The sequence below is a fragment of the Harpia harpyja genome, chromosome 1 (assembly GCF_026419915.1).
Source record: "Harpia harpyja isolate bHarHar1 chromosome 1, bHarHar1 primary haplotype, whole genome shotgun sequence".
NCBI classification, from domain to species: Eukaryota; Metazoa; Chordata; class Aves; order Accipitriformes; family Accipitridae; genus Harpia; species Harpia harpyja.
Window position 1 is genome coordinate 73,305,671 of NC_068940.1, and position 27,254 is coordinate 73,332,924.

General features: G+C 37.6%; 1 protein-coding gene across 8 annotated transcripts in view; it reads left to right on the forward strand.

Annotated features, from left to right (window-relative positions):
• The window catches only part of HYCC1 (hyccin PI4KA lipid kinase complex subunit 1), a 50,462-nt gene that overhangs the window by 2,514 nt on the left and 20,694 nt on the right, over window positions 1-27,254 (forward strand). For 7 of the 8 annotated variants that reach the window (XM_052800228.1, XM_052800221.1, XM_052800166.1 and 4 more), the window contains 3 exons: window positions 20,133-20,212; window positions 21,116-21,217; window positions 25,750-25,929. In XM_052800228.1, coding sequence (XP_052656188.1) covers window positions 20,162-20,212; window positions 21,116-21,217; window positions 25,750-25,929 — 333 coding nt within the window. In that variant the 5' untranslated portion in view covers window positions 20,133-20,161. Of the gene's footprint in view, window positions 1-298; window positions 594-20,132; window positions 20,213-21,115; window positions 21,218-25,749; window positions 25,930-27,254 lie in introns of those variants that run through there. The other variant, XM_052800192.1, reaches the window with a different exon arrangement.

The window sequence follows — 27,254 nt, forward strand, 5'->3', positions numbered from 1 at the left end:
TTCATTAAATCCTGCCTTAAGGTAAATGCTAGGTTCTCTCTTAACCCGTCACTGACTTTTTCGCATTGTATGTGTTAATCACCTTATTCATTCTGGAGACTTATATTATTAGTTATCAAATGTTGGCTAATGTCTGGCTATTTTAATTAGAAAATAAACATACATTTTTATGGCTTGACGTGACATCGTTTTGTTTCAGGTTGTGTGGAAGATGCGTAGTTTGAGAAATCTGCATGATTTGTAAGAGATAAGTCCCAGGCTTTCTTTTGGGACTAAGAGCCTGTGGAGTACTCTTTATATTCGAGGCTTTCAAATGAAGCTTTCATGAGGCTTAAATGTTTATGTTGATGAGAATATTAAAATGCAGTAGCAGTTGGACTCTTAACAAAGATCGCCTGGGCACTCTGCAAACATACAAAACCTATATTGGGAACAGCTTAGACTTAAATCCATTAGGTGGATCACCAAGTCAGGTTTCATTCCCAAGCCTTCACTTAGGCAAATACACTCTCTGTAATCTGGCATGCTTCCTCTCTTACAAATGGAAGATTGGGTACAAAGCTTATACTGAAGTCTGCCATAGGATTTGTGAGGTAAGTTTTGTTAGCATAAATGGAGATTACCTGTATGAATCGCAGCACTTGGATGTTACTTACAGTGTTACCAGTTACCAAGCAGTCAGTCTTCCAGGAGCAGTATGCATGAAGTTTAAGCAGCAGATCCTATCATGCTGTATAGGAAATGAGAAGCCTTGACGATATGACCTTCACTGTGTGCATGGTCTGTCTCCTTTGAAGTTAGGAGAGCTAGAGTCTGAATCTCTTACACTGTAGAAAAACTGAAGACTGCAAATTTGTATTGATCTTTTGAGGTGTAATAGCTTGATGACTGGAGTGACTCTGTTTAATTTCTAAGACTTCTTCTGTGGTAGTATGAAAATAAAATGTGCTTAAAACCTGCATTTTATATGCAGCATTTTTCAGTGTGGTTTGTACTTGGTAGGGTGTACTTGAAAGTATTTGTTGTTTTACTGGAACCTGATAGTTTTCCTGCTCAAAAAAATTACAGCTTTTGATTTGTTAATGCTATTCTGTTTAATTATGCAAGTATTAAAAAAAACCCCCGCTTTACTTAGAATTGTAGGCATGATATCTTTTCTTTAAAACCATGTTTTCTTTCTTTTCCAGAAAAAATGGCCCTTTTTGCAGTTAGCTGTCCTCAGTTGCCAGAATTGAAATGGTGGTGTGTTAAACGCACATTTGGGAGTAGAGAATGTGTTGGAATCAAAGCGTTTCTTTTTATTAGCATCAGTTAATTAGGAACTTAAATTGGATTAATTTATTTGAAATGCTTCTTGAGATAATCTTGGAAGGCAATAACAAAGTGATGTCAGGATAAGGACTGAAATCTGTGTCAGATCAGTCTCACTGAAGACAAGGAGTACTAAAGTATGAAAATGTTTTGAATGTGTAGCAACTGCATATTGCTGCAAGGCCGTGGTTAAAACTTCTAGGCTGCTCAAGCCTCTGCATGCCATTAAAATGTTTTATTAGTTCCTGCATTGGTCAGAATCTTCCCTGTGCTCTATAATGTATATTATAAGTGTATGCACACACTTTAGAGATTAAATACTTCTGCATGCTCTCAAGATTTTCTTTATAAATAACTTAAAATATGAGAAGTTATTTGAAAACATTGGTGAAATTTGAAAAGTTTTCCATGAGGCTGAGGGGTGAAATGCTTCTGCAGTTGTTCTTATTGTGAATCATTAGACTTCTATCAGAATTTGTGCCGGAACTTTGTTAGCATGAAAACTCAGATACTCCTGGATTAGGTTAAAAAAAACCCAAACCAAACCAACATTTGAAAGATCCAACAACTATAATATTTTTCAATTTATAGCACATCTAAAATAATGCAGGATATGAAGTGTTTTCTTCTACTTCTGGTGCAACTGTTGTGAAGCCTTTGTCCTAATTAGGACCATGTTCAAGAGCAGCAGAATAAAAATAGAATGTCGGCTTAGTCTGGGAGGGCGACTTATTTACAGCTATTTCTTTAGATGCATCCCCACATGAACTTACATACTTTGGTAACAACTGGAAAGGTAGTGAATGAAAACAGCATAACTTACAGCCCAAGTGAGTACTGAAATTGTCTGAATGTGACCCTTTCTTGTCATTGCAGTGCCAGAAATGGGAGGTTCTTGGTGTATTTATTTCAGTGTGATGAATTAAGGGCTCTGTTTATAAGGCTTCAGTGTAACTTCTAAATCATGTACAAATTTAATACAAGCGGGTTCCATAAACAGTTGTTACTAGGAGTATTATTTATTAGAACTGGAATCAATAAAGCATGTGGAGTTTGGACAGATATATAATAATCGTCACTATTCTGTATGGAGATTGCCATGAAAAGTGAGGGTGTGCGTGAAAACATATCTTAGTTTATTTTAAATGACCAGCATTGCTGAAGAATCATCTGATTGTTGAGAGGAAGATTGGAAATGGATTATCTCTCCAAAACAGATGTATGTTTGTGTTCTTCCATCTCAAACCTCTGTTGATATGAAAAGCTGTGTAGCAATCAAAACATAATAAAGAAATTTAGGTAAAAACAATACTAGCTGAGTAGTAAAACACACCTGTTGCTGATGCAAAAGTCGCTGAGTATTTGTATTCTATCCTGATTGGCATACTGAGCTCTCATTCTAAACTTAGTGATAGAAACTGTATGTTTTGGGTACTTTTGATAGCTATTAAAGATGTCTCTCTTAGGTAAGTGATAAGATATCCTTTACATTTTGTTACTTTTTTCTATTTGGAAGCTAACCTTTGATTAAAACAGCATAGTATGCTCTGAAGCTGCACTGGATACTAATTAACTCACTTCGGTGTTTAAAGCCATGCTGTCTCCTAACGGTTTCCTGCTGTTAGCACTGGATAAATATTTATGTTACAGCAAGGCATTAACTTCAACCTGATGAATAGTGCATACAACTTTAATATTTTTGTTAATACTAAACACCATGATCCAGTACTATTACTGTATTTTATTGCAATTCTTTTTTTGGAAAGGGGGGGGGGGGGGAGAAGGCCGTTACACTTTAAATATGCGATAGACAATTACATCTAATACTCAATAATTAAGCTGTTTAGCAGTCTGAGTATTGTACAGAAGCTAGTGCTGGATAATATAAGGTCTTCATGAATGTCTGGTTAATAGACGAGGCAGTACTATATCATTGTGGTTTGTTTTCAAGTACTTGAATCCCGTTCTCATATGTAAAGACAATTGTTTTGTATTTTTAATTTTTTTTAATCCTACAGTATTTGCTATACTAAAGAAAATGACTGGAATATGTGTAAAAGCATTAAGCTGACCTAATAAATCTTAAAAAACCTGCATTTAACAGGTTTTAAATACCAACCTCCATCTCTGAAAATTAGGATACTGTGAATATTTTCAAACAGTCTATCATGTAAGACACATTGGGTATCCTATAGTAACATCTCTATCTGAAGAAGCAAGCTATAGGATCTTCAGTTACAAAAAAGAAAACTTTTTTCTCCAGTAACACTCCTTCTCAGTGTTTGCTGGCTGAAGGAAATTGTGTTACTCTTCCAGAGCTGAAGCAGATTGCAAAATCAGACTGCAATGTCATATATTTTGTGTTAGGCTGATTAAGGGCATTTTTTTTTTTTGAAAGCGTGGGGAGGAGTGATATTGGGGAATTCTGTAGCTCTTGGTACTTAGTGTTAAAGCAATAATTCTATGTTTCTTACAGTAACTTTACACTGGATTTTGCCAGTGAAATTCTGAGTGTTCTCCTACAGTTTGTCATTAGTAGCATGTCTGGCTAAACCAATTACTGTCTACTCAGAATAATACCTTTCTTATTTACTTTCTTTAGGTTCTGCCAAAATACCTACCTGCTTCGTGTTGTGTGCTGTGGACATGCTACTGTTTTTACTCAGTTACAGCTTTTAGGCTCAATAAGCTGTAGTCTTTCCACTCACATCTCTCATGCTCCTAATTATATTGACGCCATATGTCAGGTGTATAAAGACTAATAGGCTCCTGCATTTTTTTCTCCTGCTTTGAACTAAATTCCCAGTGCAGCAGCCAGAGGAGCAGGTGAGAGGCTTTTGACAGTAATTCTGCACATCCATTTACACATGCATTCTGTAGCTTTGCCAGTGCTAGTATAGTATTTACCAATTCCTGCCTGTCATGAGAGAACATGATTTACATTTAATTGTAAAGCTGAGGAAAAAAAATTCAAGTTTCTCCCCCCCCTTTCTCAGCAGCATTTTGTGTCAGTACTGTAAATGATGGGTATTTTCACCACAGTGGTGGTGTGATGAGACACTATACTTCAGACAATCAAATTTGTCATGTTACTTAGTGAAACACAACAAAGGGAACATCTGTTTTGCAGAGCACTTGATACTGCTTGAAGTATCAGAATTCTATTGTTTCAGCTAGAATTGGTTGAAGTTTTGTTGAATTTTCAGTAATGTGTGCAAATATAGCAGAACTACTCTTCCAGCACTTTTGCATCATGTTAGAGATTGCGTAGATTAACAATCTCTGCTGATTTCAATTTTTTTGCTGCCATAGTAACTTTTGGCATACATATTTTCAGTATTATTCTTTTTGTTTTACACTAAAAAGAGTGTCTGAAGCATATGTATTTGCACTGGTTACCAAGAGTTCTTACTAGAATGTAATGGTTATTTGTGCAGTGATATTTTATCCTAAACTGTTGTTATTGGCAAACTGTAGCTGTACAGGTAAAACTGATAAGGATTTTCCACCTGAAACTTAACATAATCAGAGAAGATCTCTAAACTGTGCAGCTCCTTTGCATACATAATGCATACAGTAATTCATTCCTTAAGGAAGTAATGAAAATCTTTCATTCATTCATTCCTGTTTTAATGGTATCTTAAAGTGTCTTAGATATTTTGTCCTATTCTGGCAAAGAAGTGGATGATAGTTCACCTATGTTCACAGAGTTGCAGCAATTCAGTGAAATAGTGACAAGGACTAATTCGCTTAACCGTTTATAACTGCTTTTTAGTGTGGTAAAATAAAAGTCCTGTATAAATTCAGTAGCAGCAGTAGGATGTGGGTGTACTTGATGTCAAGGGAAGAAGGAACACCTAAAATAAGGTCCCTGCTTGTACAGTAAACAGAGGAACTGACAAAAGTGTGAATAGGAAGTTAACTGAGTGATGAAACAGGAACCAAATGATGCCACATTTACCCTTCAAGAGGTTCCTTAAATGTGTCTGTTGAACTTAAATGATAAGTGTACGATCCTTTTGTGTTGTGCAGTTATTAACCCCCACCGCCTGAATGTCATATTGTTTGAAAAGTGGCCATTCACTGAAATTATTTGTTATTTCCTCTCATGTGATATAGCTTGCTTTGCTGTTGGTTCATTGCAACTCCTCTTTTCTATAGGTATGATAGTTTTTATGAACGTAACGTGTTGCTTCCTAGGGTTGTTAAAGCTGTATTGATGTCGTTCAGCTCTGGTTCATTTGAGTCCACTGTGCCCCAAATGCATGTGTAGTCAGTGACCAGTTTCCACGTATTGTCATAATTGCATCTACCATTCAAGTGACTTTTCAGTTGTTGTTTGTAAGCAGAATACACTAAATCAAGTTCCAAGTTCATAGACTTCAGATTATTATAGAAACAAATTTTGACTACTTTGTTGTTAGGTTACAGAAATATTTGTCAGGCTCTAAATCATGATGCCTGTGCCCAAACCAGGGCTCTAAATATGTAACTGAATATTGAAGTAATGCTCCCTTCTTCTGGAAATACTAGATATGTAGGTCTTAAAGAATGCACTTAGAAATCAGGCATGTCTTGAGCAAAAGACATCTTGAGATTTTATGAGAATGCAAATAGAAGAAACAGGAAAAGAAAATGAATGCACGCTCTGGTATTTTTAATCTTAAACTGTTTTCTGCTATTTAAGTGATATCAATATAAATTCATTAGAAACTTTCTGTTGTTATGGCTTTGGAACAATGGCAGATAACTTGGTGATACCATTTACCTTGGAATTCTGTACATGAGTTGCTCTAATAAGAGTCCCTCTAGAACCTGTGTAACTTGAGTTTCATTAGATTTATATTTCTTTCTTGGAATAATTAATATTCTAAGTTTTAGATGCTGTCATGAAGTGGGAACTTCTTACTTGAAGAGCTTTTTCATCTAATATAAATCCAACCTAAATTAATATGCCCTACAATGTAAGACATTTAACACCTTTTTTTCTGCTTTGCCACTATTATGCTTTTGGGATTTGACTTTTTTTTTTTAAATTACAATACAAAGCAAGACATACAGGATAGTAAATTGTCTGAGACTTCAAGTTGCACATTCTTTGTTTGTACTACAGCTTTGAAATTATATGTGGTAATAGAGCATTTCATGTGTTAGATGTATTTTTTCTGAATGAGACAGAAGAGTGGGTCCTGCTGTTACTTTTTTAAAATTTCAGTTAAAGAAGTAATGTTTTTCTGTTGCTTATAGAGTACATAAAATACACAATGCTTAGATGCTCTGAAATGTTTTTCAAATTAATGTGTCCAGTCTTGTGAGCATTACAGGCTTGTGCAGGAGGGCTGTTGGGGGGAGGGAAGGGATGAGGAAGAATGAGAAAACTGCCATGGAGAGATAAAGCATATTTTTCCTGAAGCTGCTTAACACAGCATTATGTGCATGTATTGATAGATCATTTTAATTCTGTAATGTAACAGGAAGCAATCATCAACCACTCAAAGCAAACTAAATCCTAAGATTATTTTCAGTATTGATACACCCCTCCTCTGGAAAATGCACCTTTGTTTAGCTTTTTTTTCTTTCAAAATGAGCTACTAAAACACATATCAATAGACCACCATAAACATCTTTTTGCTATAAAATCTGTGCTGTATTCCTGATAGCAAGGTTCCTGCTTTTCTCTCATGATCTTTGGGGAAATTGTAGAATGGTATACTGGAGATAATATTTTGCAAATATTAAGTTATCAAGAATGCTAATGCTGCTACATTGGTAGAGTTAGGGTGATGGGACATATCATAGCACTCGTTTAAAATAATGCTCTGGAGTAAAAGTAAAATCAAACCCTTCTACTGCAGTCATATTTGATCACGTCTGATGTTATTACACTATATTGTAGATCTACCCAGGATAAACGCACCATAAAGTTATTCTTGCAGTGGACGAAGTTCTTAAAGCCTGTTTCTGGGACATCCAAATCATTGACCTATCCCAGGTTTTATGCCAGAAGCATAGTTTGTGCTTGTTTCAAATATGGTGTGTTGGACTTCCTCAGCTACAAGTGGAAATGGTTGAAAGGATAGTTCATATTTGTGGGTACATGAAAACTTATGAATGCTTGCAGAGTAGGAGTCCAAGTTGTAGAGGTAATCTTTAACTGGACACATGTGACTGTCTGGTGAAGGAGGGTATGATTTCAAAGCGGACAGAATTCTCTTTAAATGGTTTTCGTGCTAGTAATACTATTTTTAGATGTTTTTAGAACTTCGAACTTAACTAATTTTTGGCAAATAAAAATAAGTCACTTTTGAAGTACCTGTAACTCTTGCAACCTAAATCTCAGTTTGTTGAGCTCCCTGTGTTTTGTGGAGGCAGAAGGAAGATTCAGTTGAAATGAAGTCCTAAGAGCTGCTACAAAATTTCTTCCTCATAGGGCTTGTGTAATATCTTCTAAAGTCAGTTTCTGGCTTGCAGGTAGGCATCCCTGCCTTTCAAATTAAATGAGGTGTGGATACCTAGAATGGGGTTGGAAATAGGCAGAATCTCCCGAAATCTCATTCTCAGCCAGTGTAGTTGGGAAGTTTTGGCCAAAAGTGTTGCATTCTTAACGTTGCTACTAAAATGTAGAAGGTGAAGAGTATTAAAAATGGAAGGTGAAGAGCCTGCTCAACTCCTGTCCCTACTTCGTGAGCTGAGTCTTTTTCCTTCTGATAAGTCACTGCTGAGCTACTTGGCAGATGAATGCTTCTCCACTTGCTCTAGCTGAAACTACATGCTGTAATGGTAGAAGGTGTTGGAATCGCACCTTTAACGGTTGATGTTCAGAGGTGAAGTACAGCCTCTGCTCAATTCTCCACATGCTTTTTAGGTCATACTCAAGCTATTGTGCAGCATCTGCTTATGCATGTTTTACACTGAGAGTCTTTCCAATAGCTGAATTACCTGACACCTTTCTTTTTGATGGGTGGCTGAAAGTTCTGAACAAACTCTAATTTGAGATGACTTGCAATTTTCACTTAGAAAGGAAAACTTGTTTTTAAAATTAGCTTGCAGCAAACAGATTTCACAGCTAGATTAAATGAATAACTAATAGTAAAGTTATACTATAGTAGCACTGAAGTTTGAGGAAGCAAGGAACTAGATGTCACAGCATTGCTACCAAAATAATGCTCTGTGCTCTTGAAAAGACCATTGTTTGGTTCAAGACTTGTATGCAACACTGAAATGAGAGCTGCAACATAATTATTCTCTGTGCATGGTTTATTCTATTTCACTATTTTAAATTTGTCTTTGGGTTTCAGGGAAACTTCCTGACTTCAGAGGGATGTAGCATACTTTGGGCTTAGGGAAACTAGGGCGCATGAGAACAGTAACCTTACTTTGCTTGGGGTTCTATAAGGAACGTTTCTTCTAAGTGGATAATTTCTGCAGCACTGCTTTCCCTTACAGAAGCGGTAAGAGCGCTGTGTCATGTACTGTGGTATTGCCTGCTCATAGACACTCTTGACACAAGTTACAGGAATGCTGATACACAGAAAACAAACAAAATTTCTAAAGCTTTCTAGTTCTTATCAGCATAAAGAAGATACCTTTATTTTAATACTGTGGAATTTTGTGGCTAAAGCAAAGACTGGAAAACCTGTGTGGATTAGGTCACTTTTGTAGTATTAGTACACTGTTCCCTTTTACACATTTCTTTTTGTCATTTCAGTTATGTTTGGTTAAGCTTGTGGCTGTACTCACTTTAATGTTACTTTAAATTCTATTTCCTTATGATGCATATAGCTATTACCTTGATTTTTCTTTGTGTATGCTAAACTGTTAACTATATTAATCCAGAATAAGTAAGAACATATGTTAGACAAGATTTTTCAACTACAGTGTTTTATCTAAGACTAGGCTGTTTATATCTGTTCTTTCTTAAAAGATTTAATAAGATGTAAACAATAGTGTTTGCATGGAGTAAAAGAGAAGCAAGTATATTTCAGCTGCTAAGAAAAACTGTTTTGAAAGTAATAGCTCTTATTTTATTTTTCTATAATGAATGTAACTATTGGTATATTACAGATGATGGAAAAGCTAACACTTGAGGATATATTGCAAATGAAATAGCTTGAAAGAGAGTAGGGCTTCTGCAAGCTGGAGAATGGGATGTAGCTGGAGTAAGCTGGCTTACAGGTGGTCAGTTTTGACTGACTCTGCATTTACCAGTATGGCAGTTGCACTTGCAGTGTGATTTTGTGCAGAAGGCAGCAAGGAAGAAATAGTAAAGTAGGATTAGGAAAAAAAACCCCAAACCCAAAAACCTCAAGCTGTGGAAGTTACTTCATCTTAACTTCAGTTTGGCACTGTACTGCTAGGGCTGCTTTTGTACTGTTTTAACAATATAAATCTGACTTACTATGACTTGTATAAATTCAAGTGAATATATCAACTTGTAATCTTGTATCTCTATCTTGGCAAGTTGTTTAGCTGGCATGAGTCATTTGGTTGTCTTGAAAGAGTTATCTCCTTGCTGGTAAAGGGCAAGTACAAGGTTAGTTGCATACAAAGGCGGTTTGTAGTTGTTGTTTGCTAATCTGAAGTTGAGCAAATATAATTGCCAGGAGTCAAAGATGAGGATTAAAATCTTCAAAATCCTGTGCTTACAGAGATCCTACCTTCTGCTCAAGACTTTTTAGAAAGCTTTCATCATGAATGTTTTGGGTCGTGTGTGCCCATATAACTATTTCCTGGCATTGTAAGTAGTGTTATGACCTCAACTGTAGGTGGTTTTGGTGCTTAGTGGTGGTTGTTTTTTGTTTTCCTATTGATTGACTTGAAAGGTTGTAGAAGTCTGTGTTATAGTTTGATATGCCAAGTAGTTTTGTGTAGGTTTCTGGGCTGCAAAGTGTCAGTATTCTATGGTGCTGGATCCTTTGCACAAGAAACAACTGCATTTAGGGCAGTCATTTATAGTTTCTATACAGTCTAGTTAATGTATCCTTTCTTTCTTTAGAGCAACTAATTTTTTCCTTATTTGCTGTCATCAAAACTGAATTGAGGTCTGTCATCTGTGGGTGAATATTATTAGGCCTATGATTTTAAAAATTTGTAATGGATATTATTCAGGAGGACTTTTTCATTTGATGGGCAAATATCTATCACTTTGTCATATCCCAAGTGTATGTCAGCTGTTCAAGAAGCATATGTGCACAAGATCAGGAAATCTTATTTAAATCTATATAATAGAAAAGTCCATTGATCCCTGATTCTTCAAGGCTGATGTTCCACATTGTGATCTAAAGTGTAAGCTGCAAGTAAGGTGGTTGTTTCTAGCACTGATGGGGGCGGGGGGAAGCAGCAAAACAAAAATGCCCTTGGCAATATGAAAGTCAAACTGACTGCGTTTTCAGTTCCCAAGATTCAGTAACCTTTACAAACCACTGGGAACAAACAGGTTCAAAACAGTTACTTTTGTGTAGGTTCACTACCGTATTGTGAAGAAGACTGCAGTAATGACCATACTGAATCAGACCAAAATTTCTGAAATCTCATTGTCTAACAGTGGCTCTTAATAGAGGCCTAGAAAGGAACTGATAGGGGAAGCTGGAAGAGTGTTCTGGGGGAGCAACTTCTGACTTCCACTTTCTGATCTGGAAGAAGTGCTTGTGTATTTAGTGGCTGTGGATGGATTCCTCTGTGAATGTGTCCAGGCTTCTTTTTTCTGTGCATTTGTGAAGTTCATCTACTTGGGCTTGGGACTCAACGCATACTTCCTTCGCATTGGTTTTGGTAACTACTTCTGTTTGTTTTGAGCCTGTCAACTATAGTTTCACCTAATGCTTGTTAGTTCTCCTGTGTCCTGGTTTTGGCTGGGATAGAGCTAACTTTCTTCCTAGTAGCTTGTACAGTGTGTTTTGGATTTAGTGTGAGAATAATACTGGTAACACACTGATGTTTTAGTTGTTGCCACATAGTGCTTATCCTAAGTTAAGGATTTTTCAGTTTCCCATTCTCTGCCAGTGAGCAGGTGTACCAGAAGCTGGGAGGGAACATGGCCAGGACAGCTGACCTGAACTAGTCAAAGGGATATTCCATACTGTAGAATGTCATGCTCAGTATATAAACTGAGGGGATTTGGCTGGGAGGGGCTGATTGCTGCTTGGGCATTGGTCAGCGGGTGGTGAGCAGTTGTATTGTGCATCATTTTTCTTGGGTCTAATTTCTCTTTTTTTGTTATATTCCTTTTCATTACAATTATTATTGTTGTTGTTATAATTTATTATTATTATTATATTTTATTTTAGTTATTAAACTATTCTTATCTCAACTCATGTGTTTTACTTTTCCCCAGTTCTCCTCCCCATCCCACTAGGAGGGGGGAGGAGTGAGCGAGTGCTGCGTTGTGCTTAGTTGCTGGGTGGGGTTAAACCATGACATCCTGTTAGAAGATGCTGAACAGCCGTCTCTTGTCATTTTAAGAATTTGCTTGAGCCTGAATCAGTGATGCTTGGTGCTCCATAGCTATCTTGTTGACACTGCCTGATTTTTACACTGAAGATAGCAATTATCAGAGAGTGCTTGATACTGAGTCTTTGAGCAGTGCTTGCATTGTGTATTCGAATAGAGCACGTGACTGTTTCAGGCTTAGCACAATGGGGTTTCTTCTTTGTGCAAGACTGAAAAATGTCAAGAAGTCAGACCTGGCCTTTGTGGTTTCTGAAACTTGCCAGAGTGGTTTTTGAAGTCCACAGTAGCATTGGTTTCTTTTCTCGAGAGACTTTGAATGATTTGCTAGCCATTACTGCACCTACAAGTAGCTGTTTGAACAGGATAGCTTGACTATACTCAAAATTGTATAGTAAATGAACATATCACTATCACTAGAATGAGTTGTGCATTAATATCAGGAAAATACATTCTTTTCCTTGGCAATTTATTCAAGAATACACTTGCCTGAGTGCTGCTTCCTGTTCTGAGGCTTACAAGGATTATGTCTTTGTCTCTGAAACAAGCTGGGAGAGAAAAAGTGTCAGCAATGTGAATTTTAAGTATAGACTGTAGTCCTTAAGTGAACTTGATGTATGATGTAGAGCTGATTTAAAAAGTTTTTAATACTACTTGTACCACTTCAAAGGGTAAGAAAAGTTGAGTCCTAATTGGCCCTTCCCTACTTTTGTATACAAACTATTATAGAATAGAAGATTAATGCCTACCAGGGACTTGATCTCTTATGGGTCTGATACGTTCTAACAGAATGCTCACAAGTTTACTTCATTCCTCTTTTGGGATGAGTTGACAAATTTGGCTGATGGTTCATAAAAATCTTAACTTTCTGTTCCATGTTTCCCTTAGGCTAAAAAATTTTTTCTTAGCAAATAGTACAAACTTCCAAGCAGATACCTTTCAGATTAGATAAGAACACAGTATATGCCTTCCCTTTTCTTCCAGCAATTCCCAGAGGATGGGACTTGAGCAGTTTTTGGCTTCTGGTTTTGTTTATTCCAGCGCTGTGACTTCCACTACTGTGGTTCCACAAGGTCAGTTCTGCAGAACTCAAGAGTTCATTCTTCATCCAAGTCCAGCCTCCTTGTATTTAATCCAGTTTTCATTCACACATGTGCATTCTGTGGATGAATTCTACAAAGGCTGGGTAGATTTAAAGAATAGGAAAGCCACCTATTGAGAGAATTTATTTTTAAAGAACAACCTGTACATGTGGTGTTGGTGATTCCATTCAAGGCTATGATTTGATACTATTGTATTAAAAAAAGTCTTGAGTGATAGGTATGAAAAACTGAAGCCATTTAAGTAGAAGTATCCATTAGTAAGCTTGCCAGAGAATACATCTTAATTCATCTTGGTTTGCTCACCACCAGCTCGGTGCATAGCAACTTTTTCTCCCTCCTCTATTAAAAACAGCAAGTTTGTTAGTTCCTGTTGTATTTGTGCTGTAATGGAAAAAGGAATGGTCTTTGTAGAGAAAGGCTCTTCCAAACAAGACTTGCTTTTGTCAGATAACCTTGCTTGATATCTTATTGCAGTTGTACTACTCATCTTGAAACAAAGCAAAAATTGATATCTCCTATGTAAGGAGAGTTTTATTATAGTATTAGAATAGAGCAAGATCAATTTACAGCTCTCAGAGGCTGCTTATTACTTGGGAACAGATCCAGAGAACAGTCTTACCTCAAGCTATATCAAAATGGATTGCAGACTTTGAGTGGAATGTAAGTTAGATGTATTCTCTTGTTAATATTAGAGCTCAAGTTGCATATGTCCTAGGGTTCCAATGTTAGATATTAGTAAGGGCTGTATGGCTTTATGTATGCTTACTTTAAATAGATGTTCTACTAGGAAAGCTAGTCTGTTAATTGTTGTTTAGTATAAATCATATTTCTTGCTGCTAATCAAAGTTGAGAGTTGTGGAAAATACTCCAAAGTGCTTTTAACTCACAAGGCATAAACACACAGATAAATTTGCCATTTGTTAGCTGGGCTGCAGTAGCTATGCATGCTTTCATCCTGTGGCAAATGTGAAGTAATGTGAATAAGACCTGCAATGAAAGTGTGTCAACTAAAGTTGCCTTCATGTATGATATAAGCTAAGAATATGTGTCGAATAAAAGTTCAACAGAGATGTGACAACCTGACTGTTACTGAGATCCATCACAAATAATTTTGTGATATCATTTGAATCTTTGAGACGTCTTCCTCTTTCCTGCAACTGTCTTCCATCAGGACATCCCAATGACTCTGCCTCTTAATCTCTTGGAATGAGGAGCATGGGGACATTTGAAGCTGCTCTTTAATTTTAGTCAAAGTATTGTTAGATTTTGTCGTGGTTTAACCCCAGCCAGCAACTAAACACCACGCAGCCGCTCACTCACTTCCCCCCCACCCAGTGGGATGGGGGAGAAAATCGGGAAAAGAAGCAAAACCCGTGGGTTGAGATAAGAACGGTTTAATAGAACAGAAAAGAAGCAGCTAATAATGATAATGATAACACTAATAAATGACAACAGCAATAATGAAAGGATTGGAATGTACAAATGATGCGCAGTGCAATTGCTCACCACCCGCTGACCGACACCCAGCTAGTCCCTGAGCAGCAATCCCCCGCCCCCACTTCCCCGTTCCTATACTAGATGGGATGTCACATGGTATGGAATACACTGTTGGCCAGTTTGGGTCAGGTGCCCTGGCTCTGTCCTGTGCCAACTTCTTGTGCCCCTCCAGCTTTCCTGCTGGCTGGGCATGAGAAGCTGAAAAATCCTTGACATTAGTCTAAACACTACTGAGCAACAACTGAAGACATCAGTGTTATCAACATTCTTCGCATACTGAACTCAAAACATAGCACTGTACCAGCTACTAGGAAGACAGTTAACTCTATCCCAGCTGAAACCAGGACAGATTTGTAGGGACAAAAGCAATTTGTGTTTAAAGAAATTCTCAGACTCCACTCATCTGAACTCTTTGCAGGGACTTAAGAGGAAGAGATCAAGGAAAAAAGTCTATTCAAAGGGAATTACATGCTGATGTACCTTAAAACAAGACTTTTTTGGGGGAAATGCTGTGTAGTGCTTGCTGTATTGTTTGAATTTTCATTACGGTTTTGGTATTTATAAAGTACATTCTTAATATCATTTTACAGCTTTTTTTTCAAGGTAGCACATATTTACTTTACTTCATGTTGCTTTAATTCCATAGTGGCTGAGGTATCTAATGCTTACAGCAGCCTCTATCTTGCAGATGAATCCACTTTGATGGAGCTGTAATTAAGGCATGCTTTTGTAATCCTTTTGGGATTTTTTTCTGTAAAAGGTTAACAGATGCTATAAGTTAGGCCTTATTTTGGCCTACTTTGTGTTAAAAAATCCATTTTAGAGTTACTTTTTGTAAACTTTCTATGGGCTTCAGAAAAAAATGTATTGTTAACTGAAATTTGTTAATCCTTCCTTTAGAACAGTTTTGGGTTTGCTGACCCTGTCCATACCTTGTTGCAGTCCAACTTGATCTATTATTTAACTACACAAAATGTGGCAATCCTCAGCAAAACAGTAGGTTGTGTGCCTGTTTTAATAGACCCCATATACCTGATGTGTGAAATTGAGGCTTTTTTTCCTTCTAGGGAGAGATCGGTCTAACAGATAATCTTAATCTTTGTCTTCAATGAAAATAATTACAAATTGGATTTCTTATTTGTGACACTCAAATGTGTATTGCTGTGAATGCTTATGTGCCTGAGGTTAAACAGTGTATTCAGAAGGGTATATGCATTTTTAATGCATGGAGGTAAAGTAAGGACAGTCTATCTTCTGTGCATCCCAACTGCCTTAACTCTTAGTGGAATGCCTTTGCTACTTTAAAAATCAAAGACCCAATCAGTGAAAACTTTGTCCTGTTTCTTTTAGTTCAGCTTTTTATAGATTTAATTTCAAAAGTTCATGCTTTTGCCAAAAAAAGACTTGCCTTCAAATACACAGTCAAAAAAGCTTGAAGTATTGTCCTTAGTCCAATGGGTAATGCCAGCCAAGGATGCTCTTATTGTTTTTACTGTTCAAATGAATGCTGTGTTCCCTGGGAGCCTTTAATCTGAAAATAATGCTTGATGGATCAGTAGAAATAGGTGAAAAAAAAAAGCATCTCTTCAATAAATGTGGTATCCATGACTCCTCTGGACACTTCTAAATCATGGGTTTCTTGCTTTGAACAGTCAATATTAGCACAGGCATTTGTGCTATTAATGGGGCTCAGTAGGGAGTGGTTACTATTGTCAACCCTGCTGAAGCATGAGACATAGCAAAAGCCTTAGTCTGCCTTCACAGGAATGAAAGTAGGGCAAGTAGATTGTGTGATTCTGTAGGAACTGATGAGGTCGTTGCTTCCATAATTGTAGTAGAACTAGCCTTTGTGTTTGTTAGCACACACTATTATTCTTAAAAGCCTCACTTCACAGCAGGGTTTGACACACAACCTGTACCATTCAGAGGCTGCTATCCATATTACCATCATTATACCTTTAGAGACCATCAGTGCTGGTCAGAAAGAGTTCATATTTAGCTAGATGAGTTTTCTTCATGACAATCCTTCCTATTTCTTTGTTGATACAGGATGACAGAATGGATGAGGTTCGAATGGACCTCTGGAGATCATCAAGTCCAAACTCCTTTGCTCAAAGGAGTGAAAACTGGACAGGTTGCTCAGGATCTTGTCCAATTGGGTTTTGAATTTCTCCAAGGATGGAGACTTCAGCCACTCTGGGCAACCTGTTGCAGTGTTCAATAACCCTTACATGAAATTACATTTAAACCCTTTTTTAGTGTATTTCAATTTGTGCCTGTTGCCTCTTGTCCTATGACAGGACACCAATGAGAAGAGCCTGGCCCTATCTTCTTTATTCCCTCCCCTCAGGTAATTATCTACATTCATAAAATCCCCGTGAGCGTCTCTTTTCCAGGTTTAACAGTCCCGGCTCTCTCAGCCTCTCCTTATATGAGAGATGCTCCAGTTCGTCCGTCAGCTTTGTGGCCCTTTCCCAGACTCTCTCCAGTATGTCCATGGGTCTGTTGTGCTGGGGAGCCCAGTGCCCCAAATGTCTCATGAGGGCCAAGCGCAGGGAAGGATCACCTCCCTTGGCCTGCTGGTGATCTGGGGGCTGTTGGCCGTCATTGCCACAAGGGTGTGTGTGGGCTGGCTCACATTCCCCTTTTTCCTGAAGATGCCCAGGGCTTTTTCTGCAAAGCTGCTTTCCAGCTGTCTGGCCCCTGTGTGTGCTGGTGCCTGGGGTGGTTTGTCCCCAGGGCCAGGACTTGGCGTTGCCCTTCAAACTTCCTGAGATTTGTGTGTTGGCTCATGTCTCCTGCCTGTTGATGTCCCTGTGAATGGCAGCACCCCTCTGGGGTACCAGGCTCTCCTCCTGGTTTTGTGTTATCTGCAAATATGCTGAGGGTGAGCTCTGTCCCATCACCCATCTTCATTAATGAAGATGTTAAACCGTGCTGGCCCAGGTATTGACCCCTGGTGTACAGCAGTAATGCCAGGTCTCCAGCTGGGCTTTGTGCCACTGATCACAGCCCTATGAGCCTGGCAATGGAGGCAATTTTCTGTGCTCAGAATTCTGGGATTCCTGAGGGCTGCTCTTGCTGGTAACAACAGAAGCAAAGGTGGCAGTGAGTACCTCGGCCTTTTCCATATCTCCTGTCAGCAGGTCCTCTGCCCCATTCATCCATAGAGCCCTAGTCTTCCTGTTGCTGACGATATTTTTGCAAAAGCCAGTGAACCATCCTTGAACATTCTTGATCCTCCTTGTTTTGATCCTCCTTCCTATTGGGATCCTGTGCTCTATTATGTCATGGTCACTGCAGCTATGGCTGCCCTGACCTTCGCATTGCTGCCCAGTTTTTCCATGTTTGTAATTATGATGTTCAGCAGAGAGCCTGCCCTTGTTGGCTCCTCAGTAACCTCTTTCAGGAAGTTATAATCAGTGCACTCCAAAAACCTTCTGGGTTGCTCGTTCCCTGTTGTGTTGCCCTTCCAGGAGATAATAGGGTAGTTCATGTTCTATGTGAGGACCAGGTGCCTGTAAATGTGAGGCTTCTTTAGTTGTATGAACAAGGTCTCACGTATTTTGTCTTGATCAGGTGATGAGTAGCAGACACCTGCCACAATGTCACCCATGTTGGTCTGCCCTCTCATCCATGACCCATAAGCTCTCAGGTGTTTCATTGTCCATTGCAGGGCAGAGCTCCATGCATCCCTGCTGCTCTCCCAAATAAAGGGCAGCTTTCCTTCCTCACCATCCCAGACTGTCCTTAAAGAGCCCATGGTACTACCAGCCATGGTAGTAGTCTGGTCGTGTGAGCTATGCTGCTTTGTCTCAGTGATCTCATTGAGATCATAGCCCTGCAACTGCATGTTGACCACTAATTCCTCCTGCTTGGTTGCCATGCTGCGTGTTTGTTGGTGTATGGGCACTTCACAGAGGCACCCAGTCATGCTGATTTGCTAGAGCTTCCCCTATCATGCTGTCCTGCAGGCAGCGCTTCATATATGTGCTTACATTTGAGGTGGGGTCCTGGTTAGCTCTTTTTTTTTGTTTATGAGGTCTCTCTTCCCTACATCACTCTGTACCCTTTGCTTGGCAACCTGGTCTGCCCCTTCCTCGCTTGGCTGTGGATTGTCATCTACCTCCCCTGATGTTGCTGGTATCCTTCTTGTGGATCTGCCCCAACCCTCTACCTGCCAGGAGAAGCCTTTTAGTGGAGCTGCTGCTGCATTGTACCTCCTAGGTGTTTACAGCCACTGCTGCTATTTTCTCCAGAAATTAAATCTAACCCTGTCCAGCTTATAGTTCCTTAGCCCTTCCTTGTTTCCCTTTCATCTGCAGAAAGCACTGTTCTTGTATGCTTTGCGCAGACTTGCAAATCTTTCTGGAGTTGTAAGAGGAGATTGCCCTACCTGGTTCCCCATGGTTTTACCTGACCAGGTCATTTATTTTATGATAGTGCTAGTGCGGGAGGGCGGAAATCTCTGGTTGTTTATTATTTTGTATTAAAATGATTCAAGAATTTGCTGGACAGCCTGTTCAATTTTGTTCCTTTTGCCATGCATGTCTGAATAGTCAAATCCTTACAGCCATGTCTTATGCACTGAAAGATTTTGGTTGCTTTCTCTAAGTAAAGCCTTACTTAAGTATTTTTTTTTTCCCCTTGCTTTGGAGGGTTATAGTGAGCTCTCACTATTATCATGTCTGGTTCTTCTCCCTTTTAGGCTTCTTAAAATTCTCTGGATATATTCCACTGTAGTCTGGATTTCAGAACAAATTATTTGTATTCGTGTTATACAAGGCAATTCTTCCCTTCCCCTCTTTTCCTTGCTTGTCATTTGTCAACAAGCCCATACTTGGCTATCAGTACTTCATAACTAATTTTAAACTGGCAAAGCAAAACTTGATGGGATATCTCACATGACTGAACATTTCACCAAGTAAGTTTAAATTTTTTCCTCAGATGAGTATTTAATTTTGTTGTTGTTTGAAATCCATGTTCACAATTTGGATAAGGTAATGTGTATTCTTGAATAGTTTACCTATGCCTAGGGTATCCCTCACAGCATGCTTTTTTAACTTTTGATAGTTTTGTATCTTAATGGTACGTTGCTCTTTGTTTCAGAGTAAGCCATTCCAAAGGAGAGTTGTTTTTAAGTGTTTTCTCAAAAATTAAGAGAAATCAGAAATGAGTTTCAAAAGCCACTCTGCATCTCTTGTGTTCAAGTCTTAGTACTGATGATCTTGCTCTGTCTGAGAATTGTGCGGGTTGTTGGACAGGAGAGTCCATCTTAGGCTACATGCTGAGCCTTGTTGTTTTGCAGTTGCCATGGTGGGGGAGGATTGAAAGGTTTTCCATCAGTCTTTATTTCAGGGACCTTTTCCAAGTTAGGAATAGCAGTTGACTAGGAAAAACCTAAACAGTCATTTCTCTTCAGTGAGTCCATACAGTTTTATCTCAAGTTCTGTAAGCTGAAAAATAAATCGAAATTGAGAAGGTAATATTTTCTGTTTTCAAAATGCCATTTCTGCAAATCTTTGACTTATGGAGCTTCCCACGCAATACATATTTGGAATTTATTGAACTGCTGTACGTGAAGACTCCCATGCTTAATGCTTCCAGCAGCTTGCATAAGTGAGGTAGAATAAAAGTTCAAAGTAATGTCAGCATGTGAAATGTTAACAAGTAAAAGCATGATAAAATTAAATATTCACAGGGACTTAATTTTCATCATCTGTTTAATGCAGTGACTACAGAGTTTTCACAAACTGTGTTTGCTTATCCTTTCAGGCTGAAGGTTTTGGAACGGATGTTGGAAGATGTTAGCTGTGGATACTGGGGTTGTGGAGGAGTGGTTATCAGAGTTCAAGGTAATACACTCTCAGATACTTAGCCAGTAGTGTTTGAATTGCTGTTGGAGCAATATGCAAGAGTGCTTGATTGCTGTAGAAGATGAAGAAAAATAGTAACCTTGGATTTTGCTGAGATAATGTGATATATGCAAATGTATGCTTGAAAGGATTTTTTTTCTTGTCCTCTTTGGGATTAATACTTCCTGATACAGAGCAATGAAAATGTATATCACAGATGAATAGTCTTGTTGGTTTGAGTACAGACTAGACTTGACTATAGGTTTTGCTCTTGGCCTGCTTAGATACACTAGGAATGTGTTTTCCCATTTGTATAATGGAGTATGAGCTCCTTTGAAGGACTGCAGATAAGAAGTACTGTAAGAGCTATGAATAGTAAGTTTAAATCTACGGCTTCCAAAGCATTGTTAAAAAGATTAGATTTTTACCCTCCTCAGTACTGGCAGAAAATCTGTTTAGTGTTACAGAAGAGCTGTTCATGTAAACTGAAATTTGTGTTCTTTCAGAGTAATACTATATTCTGTAATAATGTTCATTAGCTGTGTACAGTCAGTCTTGAGAAAACTCCTTAAAGTATGGATCTGCAAACTCCTAAGTTTCACAGGGAAATTTCACTGGGATTTCACCTGTGAAACTCCTGGTTTTTATCTATTTCCCATCCAATGTCACTACATCCTGTATGAAACTGTCTGCAAAATGATAAAATGCAGTGTGTCTTCTGGCAATTTTGTTGTCCTGAAAACATGGTGATTTCTGCAGTAAAGATTTCATTGTGGAACGGGTTTTAGTTTATAGTAAACTCTGATAAATAGTAACTTGTAATAGAAAATTGTTGTTGAAATAGCTATTGTATTTTAATGATAAAAACTGCTTTTTCTAGCAGTTATACTATTTTTATTTCAGACACTGCCAGAAGCATCCATATCCAGCTATGCTACAAACTTGAAAGACAAGAGTGCTTTGATTTCATCTCTTTACAAAGTAATTCAGGAGCCACAGAATGAAGTGAGTATATTGGATCTATCACATAAAATGTCTGACATAACACCAGCAGAATAAAACAAGACCTTGTGTGCTAGTTAATTCTATTCTAACTGTTAATTCTGTTCTAACTATGTGATCTACAGAACTACTTGAAGAGCCTGCGTCAAAATGTTTGTTCTTACCAATGACATACTACCGTGGGAACAACTGATCATACTCACAGGCTTCAGGACTTGGGTATAGAATTGAGAAATAGGTTAAGGAATTGAAAAGATGTTTGAGACGGACAGAATTCTTTCTGTAATTCCGTATCACTTGAATGTGAATCTATAGCTATCAGAAGCTTGTGTGTTACAACCCAAGAGAAAAATGTTAATAGGTTTGCAATTCTTTTAAGTTATTGCTTAGGTTTTAGGTTTTTTGTTGTTGTCTTAAATACATACAGTATAAATATACGCATTTATACAGTGGATGTACCCTTGCTGAAATGATGGCAAAAAAAAGAAAAAAAAAACTGGGGGGAAGGGGTCAGGTTTGCTCTGTACCTGTGCCAGGAATGGTTCCATACCCCATGACTGCATTTGTTTTAAAGTGTCCAGGTGAGTTCAGAACATACTGAGCTGGTTTTAGTTGTGTCTTGTTAACTGTGTTGTCTTACTTTCTACCACCCAGTAAACCTTTGTGTATTATTTTAAAATTGCACCAAGTCCTTAATTCCTCTTCTGAAAAGATCCAGTATAAGGAACCTTTCTAAAGTTTGAGATGATGCCAGTAGTGGTCAGTGAATAAAACGTTTTCAGTACATACATTTTTAGAAGGAATGCTGGCAGAGAAACTCCCAGGTTGTTCAGCAAAGAAGAAATGTAATTTTACTTTGCTGCTCAGAAAGGCATTCTGAGTCATTCCAACTACTGAGTCAAGCCTGTCTGGTCTTCAGAATGCATATTAACATGTAAATTAATCTGATGAGTCTCCCTGTTCATAGCCAAATTGATACTTCCATATGTTCTTTGATGTCTTACTACTTCTGCCTGTCCCTGGGTTTCTCAGGGACCTTAGTAGCAGGGTGGTCAAGGCCCTGCAAATTCTGCTCAAAAAAGTTGTTGGGATAATTCTGGGGGCAAGGTATCAAAGATTTCCCTGTTAGTGAGACTTTGAATTGAAATGAAAAGCCGGTGCTGACACTGAGTGTTGTGCTGCCTTGGGAAAACAGTCCCAAAAATCTTTATTTGGACTGTTCTCAGAGTACCTGTCACTTTGTGGAAAGGGCTACTTCGAGCTCTCCACATTGTGAAAATACTTATAAACTAGCAGTTAAAAAGACAAGTAATTGCTTTCAACTGTTATTTGAGATCTATTAGCTGCATTGTGTAATGACAACTTGCTTTACAGTGTAGGATATGTTGCTGTCCTTTCTTACCTCATGTATGTAATGCAAAGGGGACAGATTGATGCGTGAACACTACAAATACTGCTGATATTAAAACCAGACAAACCATCCCATCTGTATACCTTTGAATATATGTACTTCTAATATAATTATCTGTACCTTAAAATTGTGATTAATCTTGTTTTGGGGGATGGATGTGTTCTTTTTTTTTAAGCATTTGAAAAGCAACCATGTATATTTTGCATCTGTGACTGTATTTTCCTGCTGGCTCATGTTTGTTTTTCATATGGGGTTTTTTGGTTTGCTTCTCCAAGAATTTAATAATCAATTTGTGAGATAAATGAACTACTTCTTTGCTGTAACAAAGAAATACCCAATTCATAGTAGCTTTGTTAGTAAAGCCTTTGTTAGTTACTTTTGAGGTTCCTGGGCCACCGATAGGTGAAAAATGTAATTCAATACAAGGGGAGTCTTCAGTAGATGTGAAGTTTTAAAGGACTTTTAATTGACTCAAGAGTCCAACAGTTTAAAAAAAAAAAAAAAAATTCTGAGGTTTGTTTCTTCACAAATTCAAGATTTTTTGCTTTCTACCTGAAATGCTATTGCTGCCCTTTCAGATAGTAGCCATGCAGGCATTTGCATTTGGAGTGTCTAACGCATTTGGATGCAGCTTAAAAGAAACAGGGATGAAACTGCTTGGACATTCTTCTGTTCCAGCATTAAAAATTGTTTCAGTTTGTATACCTTTTGGAACTGTTTTAGTTTAAAACAATATCTTGAAACGGCAACAATCATTAGTGTGTTTTGATATTAGGTTGTAGCATGTGGTGGCATTTTCAGGAAGAAAATCTGTTTTTTTTCTGATTAAGCATTTAAATGTGCTTGTACAAAGCTGTCTCAACTGAGATAATGATGTGAACATGGATACCTGTCATAGCTATTTATGTGCCTTTTAAAGTTCAAGCGCATCATTCTGAACTGATACTTCATTAAAGAAAGCATGCAAATTGTGTGAAATATGTAAGCTAAAGATGGAAAGCACTTGTGCTGGTAAAGTTTTCTAGAAGGATCTTTGATATTCTGCTCTTAAAACTGGCAACTAGTTTAGCTTGGCATGGTTTTTTTGCCTTTACTGTGCATTTTTCACAAACGATTTTTCCAAAGAGAAGATGTATTTGTCAGAAACTAAAAGTTCCTCTTTTTCTGAATTATTCAGATTGTCCCAAATTACTGCTAAAAAAGAACCAAAGCCTGCTAAGAGTCTTTGGTTTCAGAAGTAACTTTGGGAGGTAAGAAACGTTGACTCGATTTTCATTGTAGTCAAGAGGAAAAACTTAGGAGAGAAAGCAGTTTTTTTTTCTAGCGTGCTTCTCTGGTGGTGATGCCTCCTTTCCTGCAATAAAGGGAGGAAAATATAGAAGAATGGGTTTCTTACCTTTTTGAAAGCTTGCTCCATTGAAAAACTGAAGGTGTGACCTAGACAAATAGAAGAAGAACTGAGTGTTGTAGTTAGAATAAAATGGAAAAAGTGATCAGCATGTTACCAGCAGTAAAGTACATATGTATATTCCAGTTTTTAAGGATTTTCAGAAAGCTGTTGAGTAATATGCTTTCTGAAGTGCAGTGGCAATTCTAGTGATTATAGTATTTTTTCTCAGTGCAATCTCTAAAATACTCTAAAATGCATGTCTGGTTTGGATTCCATCATTTCAGGTTGAAACTTTTGGGGATTTTTTTGCACGAATACGTTTCAGTGAAGGTCTATTACTAGCCTAAACGTTCCTGGTGAATTTAGAATCTATTTCTGTGAGTCATATTGATGAACTGTTAAGACATTAAATCTTGGAGGTAAGAAACAAGGTAGCAAAACTAGTCCTTTAGGTATGTTACATTTGAATCCTGTCTTTCAGAGATTTGCAAGTGGAGAATGTCACATTTTATGTAATGCTTTTTTTTTATATACTAGCTGGAGCTGATAAAATGAATTCTAAATAGCTGGAATCTCACATTTCATTTTGTAAAGTTTGCTAATATAAATGCATCAACTGCCTAGATTCTTTTTCAGGGAGTAGTTTCTTAGATGATAGGGTCCTCCTATTTGTTATTACTTGCAAACAAATGATTTAGAAGATTGAATTAAAAATCCCCCTTTTCCCATCTCTACCTCACTTTTTTTTTTTAAGAAGAAATCCTTTTACAGTTCCAAACTCTTATTGATGGTTTGCTGTGTTTGCTGTGAAAAAGTATTTTTGAGCATGTACTTTTGAGATTTTCTTGAGACTTCAGTGTCCAGTTCAGCTGGCTTTGAAATTGCCTGCTGGTTTTGACAGTATTTTCCACATAGGTTAGGAATTCTCCTATCTAGGTGACAAAATAAAAATATAACTTCCATACATTGACACATGAGGGTTAACACTATGTTTTGTCCTCTAGCAGAGGTAGGTGGTAGCACAAGAATGCACATTAAACCCACAAACACAGTGCAAGCTGATTGCTTAATTGTTTTTAAGTCTTTTTTTTTTAACTTGTTCTAGCTCAACACTTCCAATTCAATGTATTACTTCCATTTATATCAGCTTAACAAATTTGATTGTAAAATTACACTTGAGGCTTCCAATTTCTGTCTCAAACCTATAAATACATTGAAGTTTCTAGAAGATTTTAATGAGAGTGGAAAAGTGATCTAATTCTACTGTATACTAAGTTATTGTAATAGTTTGAGTGTTATGCTGCTCTTCTCACTTCGTGGGTAAAAGCTTCTAGCAATCTGTGTGTACACTGCTGGAGCTCTAGAATAGCAAGACCTTTTGTTCAGGTACTTTTCCTGTATATTAGAGATATTGAGGGCATGGTACGAAGTGTGGTGATAACAAGTATCCTCTATATGCCTTTGTGGCTGGAGGAAGTGAGCCAAAACTGAGAGAAAGGAGCCATTGGAATTCTTTCTTCACATGGGATGGAAGGCTCTACTTTTATCATCTGAAAGTATGTTATAAGGGATGAAAAGTGTGTAAGGTGACTTAGGCAGTTATTTCATCAGTCACTCCCTAGTAGCTAAAACACAACATTTATCAGTTTACAGTTTTGTCCAAAGGATTGATCCACACAAAGTTTCAGTTTCTTGTAATGTTTTATTCATTTACAATTGTAATTTATATTTCAGCTTCTGGAACCAGTTTGTCATCAGCTCTTCGAGTTCTATCGCAGTGGTGAGAAACAATTGCTACGATTCACGCTGCAGTTTCTACCGGAATTGATGTGGTGCTATCTTGCTGTCTCAGCCAGCAGAGATTTGCAGAGCAGTGGATGTATAGAGGCTCTTCTCTTAGGAGTTTATAACTTGGTTTGTATTCGCATGTAATTATTCAGGCCTAAAATTATTTGTGTGCTTTTGGGGGATAATATAGAGTATTTTACTGGGAAATAATTAACAATTTTGTTTCAGAATTGAATTGAGTATCTCAGTTTTGACTCTTCAAATTGGTGTCCTTATCAGAAATCTGCAACATAACTTTTATTCTGGTGAATATTTTCTCTGCTCTTTTTGTGGTACCTGGAAAGTATTAATGCACTAATGGCTGAAGGAGCCAAAGGAGTCTTCTTAATTTTTTTGTTACTTAATTCTTGGTATGGTGATTAAACTGAAATTCTGCTTGAGAACTTTAAGGTGCTACTTTTGAAGTGGTTGCCAATATTTTCTGGGGTATTTTGACTAGAAAACACAAAAAATCACTTTCAACAAGTTCTTAGTACTTGGCTGCTGAAGAGATTGCTTAGCTTTGAGAAATTAAATGTGTGTTTTCATTTTGTAATAACCTTGACATTTTTTCATATTTTGTATGAAAAGATACTGTTTGTTACTAAATTACTGCTTTAAAGAACAGAATTATGAAGGAACCTTTAAGAGCACAATATTTTAGTTATGCATTTAGTCTTTTTACGGCTATTATGAAACCCTTAGTGTTATGTCCATTGGAATTCTCTTCAGTGCAGTTTGTATGTTCTGGATGTTTTAGGAAGGCTTTCTGGGAAGTGAAACAGTGATGAACTTCAAGTCTCCTCTTCCCATTCTGAAAATCTGGAGAAAGCATCTCCCATCCTTCTTCTAAAAGTAATCTCAAGTGTCTTTACCAAGCGAGTGAAAACATTTTTTCACCCAGGAGTCTACCTAAAAACCTGAGCCCTTATATTCAACTCCTCTTTAGGCAGAGTACAGGCTTCATGTGCTTTCTGTGTGCTTAGTTATATCTGAGAAGAAAAACATTCCCGGAAAGCGTTTGGTATATCTTAAGCCTTAAGTCAATTAACTCCTTTATTTCCATGATGAAGTAATCTAAAATGGTTGATGGACACATCTATAATTGCTTGTCTTTCTCCTAGAAGAGAGTATACAAGGTTGAAAAGGTAATAGGTGACCTGCTTAGATACTTATTTTCTATTTAAACAGCTACTTTATGTTTTCAAAAGCAAGAGGAAAGATGTAGCCTAATACAAATAGTAGTCCTTCTGTAAATATGTACAGTGGTCTCTTGGAACTTGAGGGAATTAATATGCTCAGCAGAGTCCTGCAGTTTCTTACTGAAGGAAATCGAAAAATTAAGTATTGCTTAGAATAATTTTAAATTCACTATGTTGTCAGGGGTTTGGAATTATTGTGGCTGAACCTTG